Source organism: Nannobrachium achirus (assembly GCF_963921795.1).
Source record: "Nannobrachium achirus genome assembly, chromosome: 3".
NCBI classification, from domain to species: domain Eukaryota; kingdom Metazoa; phylum Chordata; class Actinopteri; order Myctophiformes; family Myctophidae; genus Nannobrachium; species Nannobrachium achirus.
Window position 1 is genome coordinate 4617941 of NC_137812.1, and position 13039 is coordinate 4630979.

The following is a 13039-nucleotide window of genomic DNA, read 5'->3' on the forward strand; positions in this document are numbered from 1 at the left end:
TAATTAGTTTGTTTTGGGCTGTTTGGAGTTTAGTTTTTAGGGCTTGTGGGGCATCACGATACCATACATGGACTCCGTAGTCAAAGAGGGGCTGGATTATTGCACCAGCTATGGTCTTCAGTGTGTTGAAATTGACCATCGGGGCGATCCTCTGTAGGAAACGAGTTTGTTGGTTGATTTTATTTATTACCTTAGAAGTCATCTTTACGCTGGAAAGATTAGCTTCAAGGATACATCCTAAGTAGGAGATTTTGTTTATTCGTGCTATGACCTTGTCACCCACTTTGATTGTGAAGTTATCGACTTTTTTCAGGTTAGGATTTGATCCAAAGAAGATGGATTCAGTTTTTCCCTGATGAATGGGGGAGGGGCAGCCCAGTGTGACACCAACTTTGCATCCCCCATTGATAATTTGTTGTCGTTAAGCCATGTGCAGATCTTACTTAGTTCAGAGTTAAGTGTCTTTTCAACCTGCAAGTGGTCCTTGCCCGAGACTAGGAGAGCTGAGTCATCCGCAAACAGGAACAGGTTGCAGTCGCAAGCGGATGCCATGTCGTTTACGAACAACAGGGGCCCCAGTATGCTACCTTGAGGAACACCACAGCTTACTGGGAGGAGGGGGGGGGGACAGGGTATTGTTCACCTCCACCACCTGTTCCCTCCTAATATCAATTGCTAGATATCTAGAAACGCTCGGGAAGAAATCGCCGAGCGCTCGCGGCCAGATCTTCTCGCAGTGCTTTTCACACAAAACGAGCAAAACCTCGGCGAGCAGCCCAATCTTGCGGCAGATCGCCATTTTTGTCGGCATAACTGTGTTTGTTTCTGTCAAATGAAAACATATTATTTCCAATTACAAACACATTATTTCTTATTATGGCTTTATTCTGTACTGTAAATTAAGGTGGGAAAAAAACTAAAACTAAGGGGCGCCTTGCCGGAACACCTTGCCCCTCCCCCGCGCATCAGTAAAACCGGTTTAACCAAGTTGCAAACACTCGGAAACAAATTAACCCTGCAAGACCCGAATTAATTTCTACTGGCCAAAAAAATCATACAAAAAAATCAGATGGTGTTGTAGGAGTCCTAATCACAGGAAAAATGAAATTTAAAAAAAATGAATAATGTTTTGTAAGGTTTTATAGCCATAAATCATAAATCATAAATCATGCTCTAATTTGCATTTTGGGGATATTTTTCACAATATTAACATATGCACGTGTTCTAGACATTCTAATGATCACGAAAAAAAATATTACAGGCATTTTACTTATGTTTTAGTGAGGAATAGCTTCAGTTAAAAAGTGAGATGTTGTTCGTCCAGACGCTGGAATTTCAACTTCTCTGGGAGGTGTGAATGTCAGTCTCTGTGGGAGGTATTTATATGCAAATATCGTGGCCAATTGCATTGTAATACTAAACAATAGGATTTAATGGTGATGTTAATGTGAAAAAAGAACAGGAAAACTAATTATAACATTTTTTAAAAAATGATTTAAAAAATGTTGCCAAAAAGCTACACTGAGCCTTGCAGGGTTAAGGCCACTTGCTTGAAACCCACATTTGCATATCATATGGTCCTAACCTTCACTGAAGCTCACACAGCTCCCTGAGCCATCGAGTCGTGCCGCCGGGCCTGCTGGGAGCACAACACCTACTGAGTGGCAAAAAACTACTTTCTGGCCTTGACAGCCCATACATCCACACAGAAAGGTCCTGTCTGATTGCATTAAATAACGTTAAACTCACTTTGCCACTCGATTTGCCATACCATCACAATCATCTGACAAAAGGACAGTCATTCTCCTGTTAGCAGCAATCAGTGTGGAGCTGGAATTCACTTCACATTGGAGATCATCACTTGACTTTAACAGAGCGTCATCACGCTGCAGTCTGGAGGTCAGACCCTGCATGCAGAGGTCAAACACCACACTACCTCTGTCCTGCTGGGGGGGTCCTTCATCACCACCATCATCCTCACTTCAAGATCCACCCTGAAACAATAGAACACAATGTCAATTTGTATTATTGGTAAAGAAATGGTAAATGGTGCATTTATGGTTCATACATTCTGTCATTGGGAATAACTTAAAGCCATTGCAATTATAATATAAACATTTTCATTTTCCCGGGGACCCCCTGGAACAGCCCTTGAGGACCCCTGGGGGTCTCCGCTCCGGACCCCACACTTTGCGAAGCACAGGTTAAAGGACAACTATAGTTTTTTACAACAAGGGTTCATATTTTAGATTGTAATTAAAGAATATAAAAGATGAGTGATTTCATTTACTTCTTTCTATTGTTTTAAGGATTCTTATTTCAGTGGTTGGGGGCATGCATACTATTGTTTTAGACATTCTTATTTCAGTGGTTGGGGGCATGCATACAAGTGGCTAAATATTTTCACAGAATAAGCCCATTCCCAAGATACAACGCAACCTTTCATGGTTAGATGTGACTTATGGGGGCTAGAAGTGTTACTGTAAATAGCAATAAAGAAACTGCTGGCTTATTGTGTCTAAAAAGACATATTTAGCCACTTGTACGCATGCCCCCATGCGTACGCATGCCCCACATATTAGCACGGTAAGCGCGTTAAAACAATAGAACGAAGCAAATGAAAACATTTTAACACTCACTTTTTCTTTTCTCTAATTACAATCTAAAACATGAACCCTTGTTGTAAAAAAACAAAGTTGTCCTTTAAGAAGACGTGACATTTATTGCGAGCGAAGTGAAGGTCGCAGTTAACTCAGTTAGCGCCGGGCGACTTTACGAGCGACTAGTTCACTATGGCGTTTGGTGCCGAGCGACTCGGAGCGACTTTTATATAAAAGCATTGTTTAAGCTTTTAATATGTGTTTATAGACGGAGCGAAATGGTTAGCTTACCTCAGCTAATGTCCACACGTAAACCGTGAAAAAAAAGGATACGATTATGACGTCACCTTTAAACCAGGGCTTCCTGTTGACAACAGGCCTCTGCTAGCGTTAGCCGCAATGCAACCATCCGACCCTCACGTAGCTTCACTAGGTCGGATTTTGATTCTGAAACTTTCTGTGTGGCATCTATATACGTCCCGATGCCCATACCAATGGTGGTTTGAGACGATCAAGCACGAATTGAACAGTATTGAGCTGAAATGGTGACCGGCGGCCCGTCCATGTTAAGTCAATGAGGACCAAGTCAGCGTCTCATCCTGTTATGTGGATTTAAACAGGCTTAACATGGGACCATGTCAGTGTATGGTGTATGGTGGTCTCTAGTGGTCATCTGGTGGTATGGTATGGTGAACGTGCATTCGTTAAGGTGGTCTGGTTAAGGTGGTCTGGGGGGATACAAAATAGCTATTTCCTGGCGTTATAAGCGCACATTCATATTCATATTTTGGAAATCTGGCCCTGTATGAGTTAAGTATGTAAACCTCCACATCCTGTCAGTACAGTAGGTTACACCTCAATGTCTATAGCTGACCTCAATGCCTATGGCTGACCTGCCCATATATGGAGGCTGACCTGCCCATATATGGAGGCTGACCTGCCCATATATGGAGGCTGACCTGCCCATATATGGAGGCAATTTATTGAGGCAATTTACCTTGCCACTGACACACTTTTAACCGTCTTAACCCTGCAAGCCCGAATTAATTTCTAATGGCCAAAAAAAAAAAAAAAATCAGATGGTGTTGTAGGAGTCCTAATCACAGGAAAATGTAATTTAAAAAAATAATAATGTTTTTGTAAGGTTTTATAGCCATAAATCATAAATCATAAATCATGCTCTAATTTGCATTTTGGGGATATCTTTCACAATATTAACATATGCACGTGTTCTAGACATTCTAATGATCAAGAAAAAAAATATTACAGGCATTTTACTTATGTTTTTGTGAGGAATAGCTTCAGTTAAAAAGTGAGATGTTGTTCGTCCAGACGCTGGAATTTCAACTTCTCTGGGAGGTGGGAATGTCAGCCCCTGTGGGGGGTATTTATATGCAAATATCGTGGCCAATGGCATTGTAATACTAAACAATAGGATTGAATGGTGATGTTAATGTGAAAAAAGAACAGGAAAACTAATTATAACATTTTTAAAAAAATGTTTTAAAAAACGTTGCCAAAAAGCAACGCTGGGCCTTGCAGGGTTAAGTATGTTTCCAGTGTTTCCCCACACGTTTTAACAGACACTATTTGAATTTGAGAGGTGTGGGTTGCACTGTAATTGGTTTAATTGACTCCATAGCAGGAAACCTGCATGTTCAAGCTCACAGTGTTGATTGAGCACACAATTCAATTCAATGGAGCTTTATTGGCATGAGGAAACATACGTTTACATTGCCGAAGCAAGTATCACAACTAAAATAAAAACAGTTGAAAATGGGGAATATACAATTGGAGTGGGTACAGCATTGTGTAGAGCATACATGGGCAACTAGCGGCCCGCCCCCACCTTCACTTAATGCGGCCTGCAAGTTAATCAGAATCTGATTTATTATTGATTTCAGCTGTTACAATTCCAAACATGCAAACATGACCCGCTTTAATTACTTCAGTCTATATTACTAGTACTAGTCTTTTTTACGTCCAATGTGTTTTTTATTTAAGTTTATGAAGTTAACATAAGAATTTATAAATGCATTTGAAATTATATTTCAAAACGTTTTGAGCTTGTAGATCGGCTCTTTTTGCTATTTTTGACTGCAATGTGGCCCTCTGGAGTGAGTGTGAAAATATAGTGGCCTCTCCATCATCAAAGTTGCCCACCTCTGGTGTAGAGCTATGTCGCATTGTGACATTTTATATATATGTTACAGTTAGATTGGGTAACTCAGTTAGATCATGGTAAGAGCACTCGTTTTGTCGTTCACCACACACCAATCACCACCAGATGGCGACAACAGCCATTCACTAGTGTAGGCGCTGACGTCACTCGTTTGCGACTCTCTCGTTGTTTATTTACTAGCCTAGCTCGGCTGTGTTTAGCCATTAGCTTACTATGCCTAACTCTAACCCTAACCCTAACCTTAACCTCAGTAAAACTATGCCTAACCCTAACCCTAACCCTAACCTCCGTGGGCCAACGCTACGTTGTTGTTGCCTTTGTTGTGGATCAAAGCGACCGCTTGTTCCGCCCCGCGCCGCACAACGAGCGCTCCGGTTCTCAATTTCACCGAACCTCAAAAAAACCGTGACATATATACAGGGTACAAATAGCATTTTTTTCTTAAAATGCATTTAAAGGTAGCAGCTCTACCTCTCACACACCTGTGCTCAATCAAAATGAGTCATTACCTGTGATTTTATGTAAATATATTATGTAAGTATTATTTGAGTAATGTGACCTTAAAGGTGTCTATGTTTTTATTTTATTTAAGATGGTACAGTCCGGGGGCGGAGCTTAGCCTATTTAAGGGGCCCTGCCACTTGTGCTCAGACAGTCCATGCAGGGCTGCAGAGCAGAGCACACCTGGTGCCAATCTGGACTGCTGTGTTGTAAATACAGCAGGGGTCTTCAACGTTTTCAGGCCAAGGACCCATTAGTTGAGAGAGAGAGAGATGAAGCAGGGACCCCACAATCTCTTCATAGATATAGTTTCATTGTTTGACAGCGCGATCAACAGTGTATTTTGGATTCATGTCAATGTGTGTTTTCAGATATTTAACCACTTGAACGGTCAATACTTAAGAAACTTGACCTTTCACTCTGCTCTTTTGCCCCTCTAAAGCTCTTTGCCGGAAATAGCAGATCTACAAGCTCACAACGTCTCGCGCTGCGTTGCGCGCTGTGAGGCGTTGCGAGCTTGTAGATCTGCTATTTTTGGCTAAAGTTCTCAGATTATGGACGCTAGGGTTCAAGAGGTTAATATAAAAAGAAAGGAGGAAAAAAGCAAGTTCCTATCACACAATGATTTGGAGGACCCCCTGTAGTAACTCTGAGGACCCTCTAGAGGTCCCGGACCCCCTGTTGAAGACCCCTGAAATAGAGTGTTGTGCTGTAGGCCAATAGAGTAACGAAGTCAGACTCGCTCATCCCCCGGTTCCACGGAAGTAATTCTCTATGGAGAATAACATTGATTCACCTTAAATCGTCTCATACAGTATAAGCATTGTGGTCCAAAAATAAACAACGGTCTTTGCGATATCGTCGGCGAGGTGGCTCTGTATGGTTTATGATAGTCAGTCACTCATATTTGATAAAGCCTGTTTCTAGTGAAAATGTAACTAATTCGGCAACGCTAACATTAGCGTTTTCTCACCATCAGTTGATTCTTCATATCCATATGAGTTAAACCACTGAGATAATTTGTTTATAATTGGAACACAGTTCTTATATGACGCCATATGAAAAAAGTCTATGGGAATTCAGAATGGGGGAAGAAAACCGCGAACCAGGTAGGATGTGTAAATTACGTCACACTTCACTACTCTATTATTGAGTGTTTTGAACACCATTACCTGGACACTGTTTTTAAAAAGGTAAATAAAACACTTTGTTTTGGCAAAGGACTCTTCGTTTCCATTTCTTAACCTTTTCACACCTCTTTCATGTGTTTTTAAAGTATTTTTGGTATCAAATCAAGTGTCTTTCGGCAAACACTATCCTCACTCAAAACCAGAGTGTGACACCTGCCCATATATGGATATCCCTGATGTCATGGACCTCCACATATGGAGCTGACCAACACTGACATCATCTCCATATATGGCTATGGCTGACTCATTTTGACATCACCAGGATGACTCCCATATCTGTGAATGCCAATATATACACGTGAGGTACTCCCCAGTAAACTGTGGAGGGAACCATCTGTTCCCTCCCCACCAAGTAAGAGTGCATCCATCTCACTGCTGTGCTGTCAAGACCAATAGCTTTGAGTTTATCAATCAGAATAGAATGATCAACCGTGTCAAATGCCTGCTGGAGGTCCAGCATGACCATGCCGCAATATTTGCCATCGTGAATTGCACGTTTGATGTAATCATTCAAATAGATGAGGCATGTATCTGTGGAATGGGACTCTCTGAAGCCAGATTGGAACTCGTAGATCAGTTTTTTCTCTTCAAGATATTTAGCCACCTGTTCATAGACAATTTTTTCCATTACCTTAGAAATAGAACTGAGGATCGAGATTGGCCGGTAGTTGCCAGGGTCAAGTTTACTGCCTTTTTTGTACAGGGGGGTTACCTTAGCTAATTTGAAGTCCTGGGGGACGTAACCCTGCTTAATCTATCTATAAATGCGAGAAGTCTCTGCGTGCGTGTCTGTGTGTCTGTAATCCGTGTATCTCGAGAACCGTTCGTCCCACCGGCTTCAGATTCGGCACGCGCGTTCCCCGCCGCGGCACGGAGTGCAGTGCCGGGCCTCGACCCGACCCGACACGCGGTTTTCCCGAACCGGCGCGAAACGTTCGGAATCTCCTTATGCGGGCTGATTGTTGACATCAGGCTGTTCCGGAGGAAATCGGCGCAAGCGCTGACTCATTGTGACATCACTTCATAAAAGGCTCTGACATCACGTACGCCACATGAGTCAACAAAAAATGCCATGGTTACGTATTCTGATGTTCCTATATGGGCATAAAAGGACACAGGCAAACATGTGGTCAAAACGGCTCTTATGACAACAGGTATAATGGGGTTTGCAATAAAGGGTGGGGCATTCATTCCCTATTTCAAATTCGGCACACGCGTTCCCCCGCCGCAGCAGGTAGTGCAGTGCCCGGCCTCGACCCGATCCGATACGCGATTTTCTGGAACCAGCACGAAAGGTTCGGATTCTGATGTCTGACATCAGGGTTTTCCGGAACCGGCACTGTGTCTGCATAGAGCTCCATTTATGGGCATAAAATGGATGCAGACAGACAGATACAGATATCTCCTTATATGAGCATAAATGGACACAGGCAAACAGATGGTCAAAACGGGTCCTATGACAACAGGTATAATGGGGTTTGCATTAAAGGGGGAACCAGCACTGTGTCTGCAACACAGTCGGAGGCACAGACAGATACAGAGATCTCCATAATGGGCATAAAGGGACACAGACAAACAGATACAGAGATCTCCATATATGGGCATGAAATGGATGCAGACAGACAGATACAGATATCTCCATATATGAGCATAAATGGATACAGGCAAACAGATGGTCAATTCAGATCCTACAGAGATCTCCATATATGGGCATAAAATGGACACAGACAGACAGATAACTCCATATATGGGCATAAATGGACACAGGCAAACAGATGGTCAAAACGGGTCCTACAGAGATCTCCATATATGGATATAAAATGGACGTAGACAGACAGATATCCCCATATATGGGCATACATGGACTGGTGGACTGATAAGAGCCAAGTTTTTTGTGTATATTGCCAGTAAGCAAGTATATGTTTTTAACATCTTACTTCTTTTAATTGTATGATGGAAATGAAAGGGGCTCAAAAACCTTGCCCAAATTTGGAGTGTATCATATAGGTATACATGTCATACTTTGGAGCCATTCCCAACTGGATCTCAAGTTCCACACGATTTAATTGGTGGACTGCTAGCATCTCACAGGGGAATATACTGTACCTTGCACGGAAGATTTCCTCTCTCCAAAACAATATCAGTGCCTGTTCAATACCGTCATTGGCCCACACTGAGCTGAAAAGTTCATTGCAATCAACAGAATTTTGCATTCCATGACAATCTTCCACCTGATTCAATTATGGCCTAAAATGTTACAAAAATAAAAGAAAGAAAAAACACCATTCTTTTGAATCCTAATGAATGCCTGGCAGGTCAAACATTGTGCAGTGAAAGACCTATAAACTATTAGGATTGCCTGAGAGATTTTCTTTTGCATACGTTGTCAATGCATTATTTATGTAATTCTGTTCTTTCAAGGTAGAGAGAGACCTGTTCGCTCTCTCTGAGGCAAGGAGGTGTTTCTGTGGGTTATTGATGCTGACGGGCAACATTAGAGTCTCGCCTGTTGTTCTGTACTCTCGGCAAGCAACAAAGTCGGACGGGCAGGGAGGGAGGTTGCACTCGGAGTGGAGTAGGCCGCAAGACGGCAGGGACGTGCTGGCCATTGGGAAAAGCGGGACAACTCCCGAACGGCCGGTTCATTCCCGGCCAGTCCAGGTCCATTACGTCCATTACGGAAAAAATTAAAATAAAATGTCGGCCTTTGTTCCATTTTGGGGGCTGGGCGGCCAACAAAGTAAATCATCACTGTCGGGCAGAAACCTCGTATCTCCAAGTTTTGTACATTTTCTTCGTAAAGCAAAGCCCTGCTTCATCATACAAGGCCGTCGCACAAAAGTAGTGAAAACAGCAGATCTACAAGCACACAACGCCTCGCGGTGCGAGGCGTTGTGTGCTTGTAGATCGAAGAAAGGTGCCTAGCTAATGTAATTCCACAAACAGGCACTGCAAAATAAATGTGTAGCGTTCCTCTTTTGATTAATACAATCTCTTACAATTCTGTAGAAAGCATTTGCTGATTTGATAGGCGTTTGGCAGGCTTAGCCGCGTCCCTATTTTGGGCATGTCAGTATAGACGAAAAGTTTTGAGAATTCTTAAACAAAACAAAACAAACAAAAAACAATTATTGCGACCATAGGTCGCAGTTTAGTATCAGAACTGGCCCATCTTCACCGTATCTGTATGAGTAACGCATATCTTTTTTGTTGATTGACTCTCACGCTCTGACATCACGCTCTGACGTCAGTGTGATGGGAACCAAAACCCTTTTATTGCCATATATGGAGATCCCTGTGATGCCAGGGGAACCAAATCCCTTTTATGCCCACATATGGAGATCCCTATGTCATCAATATTATGCACATATCTAACAGGACTTCATATGGGAATGCCCATATATGGAGGCCACATACCACACTAACAGAATCCATATATGGCCAAGATAGATGGCCAAGACAGCCCATATCTCTGTGGCTGGTTCTACAGAGGGATCTCCATATGGGCATAAAAGGTTGTATGTATGATGTCATAGACGTCATAGGACTTTCATAATATAACGAATAACTGAGTAAGCATGTTTGGGGTCTCACAGCATATCTCCATATACTGTACATGGATCTCCATATATGGGTACCAGGGGTCTCCATAATGGGTAACTGGCCCGATATACATCACTGGCCAGACGGCCAAGACATGGCGTGACCTTGGTTAACATAAGACAGGGCAAACGCACATACTTCCTTCTGGGGAACGGAAGTCCTGCCCTATAGACATTCTTGGCATTAGGCGTTTCTCCTCAGAGATGAGAAAAGGCTTGGAATGAGACTGTAAGACATGTCATTCCATTGGCTGGCAGAGAATTTCCAGCGCAAGAGTCAGAGTGAGCTTTTTTATATTTTTATTTTTTTATGCCTTTATTGATAGGTATACAGTAGGTTGACAGGGAATGGGAAAGAGATGCAGCAAAGGTCGTTGGGATTGGGACTTGAACCATGTTGTCAGGATTTCCAGACTAGGTGCCCCTGGAGCACTAGACCAGGCTAGAACGTTCATCACGTCCCAGCCCTAATTCCCACCTGATGTCGTGTGGGAGTCCCGACTGCTCCAGACCGTACTGAATAACTGCTAGCTTGCATAATGTCTTGAGACTAGGACTCAAGTCTAAGATGACTAAGGGGTAAATAGTATACAGTATAGTACTTACCCTATCTGTCATGCAATCGTAATGGTATGGGACAAAGATGATACGTTCTCCCACCTTGCAACAGCATATGATTTCAGACCTTGAACACAGGCGTTTCCCCTTGGGCTGAACCTCCTTCCAGGAGAAGGTCTCTGGATTGAATTTCCACAGATCATTTAAGGCCCCTCTCTCACCATATCCCCCAAATATGTACAGTTCTCCATTGTAAGCAAAGGCTGAATGATTATAGCGTCCTTTTGGAAGAAGCTGTGCAGAAGGCATGCTCAACCAGCAGTTGGTCTCTATGTCAAACACTCTGATGTTGTTGCAGTAGATGAGAGGAGACGAGAGAGAGAGGAGGCCTCTATAGCCTCCAAATGCAAACATCTTTGTCCCGATGATGGTGGCAGAGTGACCTACTGAAGCAAGTCCCGGACTGCCTCTGGTGTTAATTAAAGACCACACCATTGTGTTGGTGTCCAACTTGTACAAGTCATTCATGATTGTCATGAATCCAGTCCGGTTGACTCCTCCATGGACATACATGACCTTCTCCAAGACACAAGCTGAGTGCTTCACCCTCCCCTCTGGAACAGTCCCGGAAAACCTGGGCTTGAACCATCTGTGGGTGTCAACATCAAATGCATAAACCACATTGCAGTACTCAGTATCCTTCTGAAATTTGTCCTCCTTTCATCCTCCCCAGAGGTAGGCTATATCTTCGATCAGCACAACTGTGTGGCCAAGACGAGGAGAGGGAACTTCTAGTTTAAATTCTCTTCCAATTGTCTCTGAGGACAACGTCATCCAGCGCAAAGACACTGTGTTGAAAATGTTAACCTCAATCTGATCCTCGCCACAGTCATCCAAATGAGTACACCCTTTTCCCGACTGCAAAAACAACATTTACAACTACCTGTATGCTCCTTCCTCCATCCAGATGCTCGACCCATCGCAACATTTCACTCAAAGGCAAATCAAGACAAGAATACTTCTGCAAAAGTATTGAGATTGGTCACATGATCTACCACTTATATGGTAGTACTGAACAAACGTCACCATGAAGCTTGGCCAATCCGTGAAGCTGATGGTTTAGGTCAGCCAATCAGAAAACAAATGTCTTTTGATCTTCCTAAAATGGCAAATTGATATGATTGATTGATTTCGCCGGTTATCAAATTATTGGCTTAGGAATGCAACAAAAACTAAAAAAAATCTCCATGAATTCAAGGCTTCACATGGGTGTGTAATTGATAAAATAATGTTTTTTTTTGTGTGAACTGCTCCTTTAGATAATGTCTGATTAGGTAGGGACTGGTGATGTATGAAGCCTTCTCTGCGTAGCCAACTCTCTCTCTCTCTCTCTCTCTCTCTCTCTCTCTCTCTCTCTCTCTCTCTCTCTCTCTCTCGATCTCTCAATAGATAGATAGATAGATAGATAGATAGATAGATAGATAGATAGATAGATACCTTCCTTTATTATCCCAAGAGGGGAAATCAGTCGCCCGGAGGCAGCACAGCAGTTTAAGGATATTTACAAAGCCATACTTAAAAAAGCAAATAGCAATAGAGCAAAAGAGGTGGTGCCATAGTGTTGTACTTTTGTGGTTGTGATTGTTATGAGCAATTATGTATTCCCTTTCTATTTTGGGTTTCTTCCTCAAGGCTGCCACCTTGTGGGTCAAAATAGCCGATCCAAAAACACAGAGTGACATCATATAATCCCCTTTTACTATTCACCCAACACTGTGGGTGTGGCTAACTTCAGCTGGGTTACCACCCACCATGACAACCAGGCATACTTAATGAATCGTCCTCCTAGTTTAATCATAATACCTGATAATCATGCACCCCATCTTTAAGCACAACTATCAAGTATCTCACCGCCATGTCAAACACAAGCAGTCCATTGGTCAGTGCAAGAAAAACTAAAAGAAAAAGAAGAAAGGGTGACATGGCAAGACGCACATGAGAACCCTCCCTGGAAAGGTCCTTAGAGGTCAGAGTCAGTACAACTATAGTTCCAGTTAAATAAGGCTACAGTCATCCTAGGTTAGGAAGGTAGTCCTTGTCAAGCGACCGTTGTGTGTCTCATTGTATATAGCTTGAGAGCAGCCGGTACAAAAGACTTTCCCAGTCTCTCACATCTCCGTCCTGGGTAGGCGGATCGGTCGTTTCCTCTCTTACTCCAGTAACTGAAGATCTCAAGGTGGAGGGGGTGGGATGAGTTCTCCCAGCTCCCTAGCCTTGTCTTTTTTTTTTTTTTCGATTAAAGGAAGACAAATTAAATCACAAATTCTCCTCACTTTCAGATTCCACCCACTCACATCAGCTTGCTTGAATATTTTTTATGCTATGGCTGATCTATTCTATACTTTG

The 13039-nt window shown here is 42.7% G+C and overlaps 2 protein-coding genes across 3 annotated transcripts in view; both read right to left on the reverse strand.

Annotated features, from left to right (window-relative positions):
- The window catches only part of LOC308281586 (uncharacterized protein), a gene marked incomplete at its 3' end in the record, with an annotated part of 534349 nt that extends 532461 nt beyond the window's left edge, over window positions 1–1888 (reverse strand). The window contains exons 1-2 of the mRNA XM_080721812.1: window positions 1750–1888; window positions 1586–1636 (exon numbers count right to left, since the gene is read on the reverse strand). Of these exons, the coding sequence (XP_080577938.1) occupies window positions 1586–1636; window positions 1750–1783 (85 nt within the window). The 5' untranslated portion in view covers window positions 1784–1888. The remainder of the gene's footprint in view (window positions 1–1585; window positions 1637–1749) is intronic.
- Window positions 1121–13039, reverse strand: part of LOC308281308 (interleukin-1 receptor-like 2) — a 53708-nt gene continuing 41789 nt past the window's right edge. Inside the window, exon 9 of one of the 2 annotated variants that reach the window (XM_080721453.1) lies at window positions 1121–1994. In XM_080721453.1, coding sequence (XP_080577579.1) covers window positions 1983–1994 — 12 coding nt within the window. In that variant the 3' untranslated portion in view covers window positions 1121–1982. The remainder of the gene's footprint in view (window positions 1995–13039) is intronic. The other variant, XR_013961834.1, reaches the window with a different exon arrangement.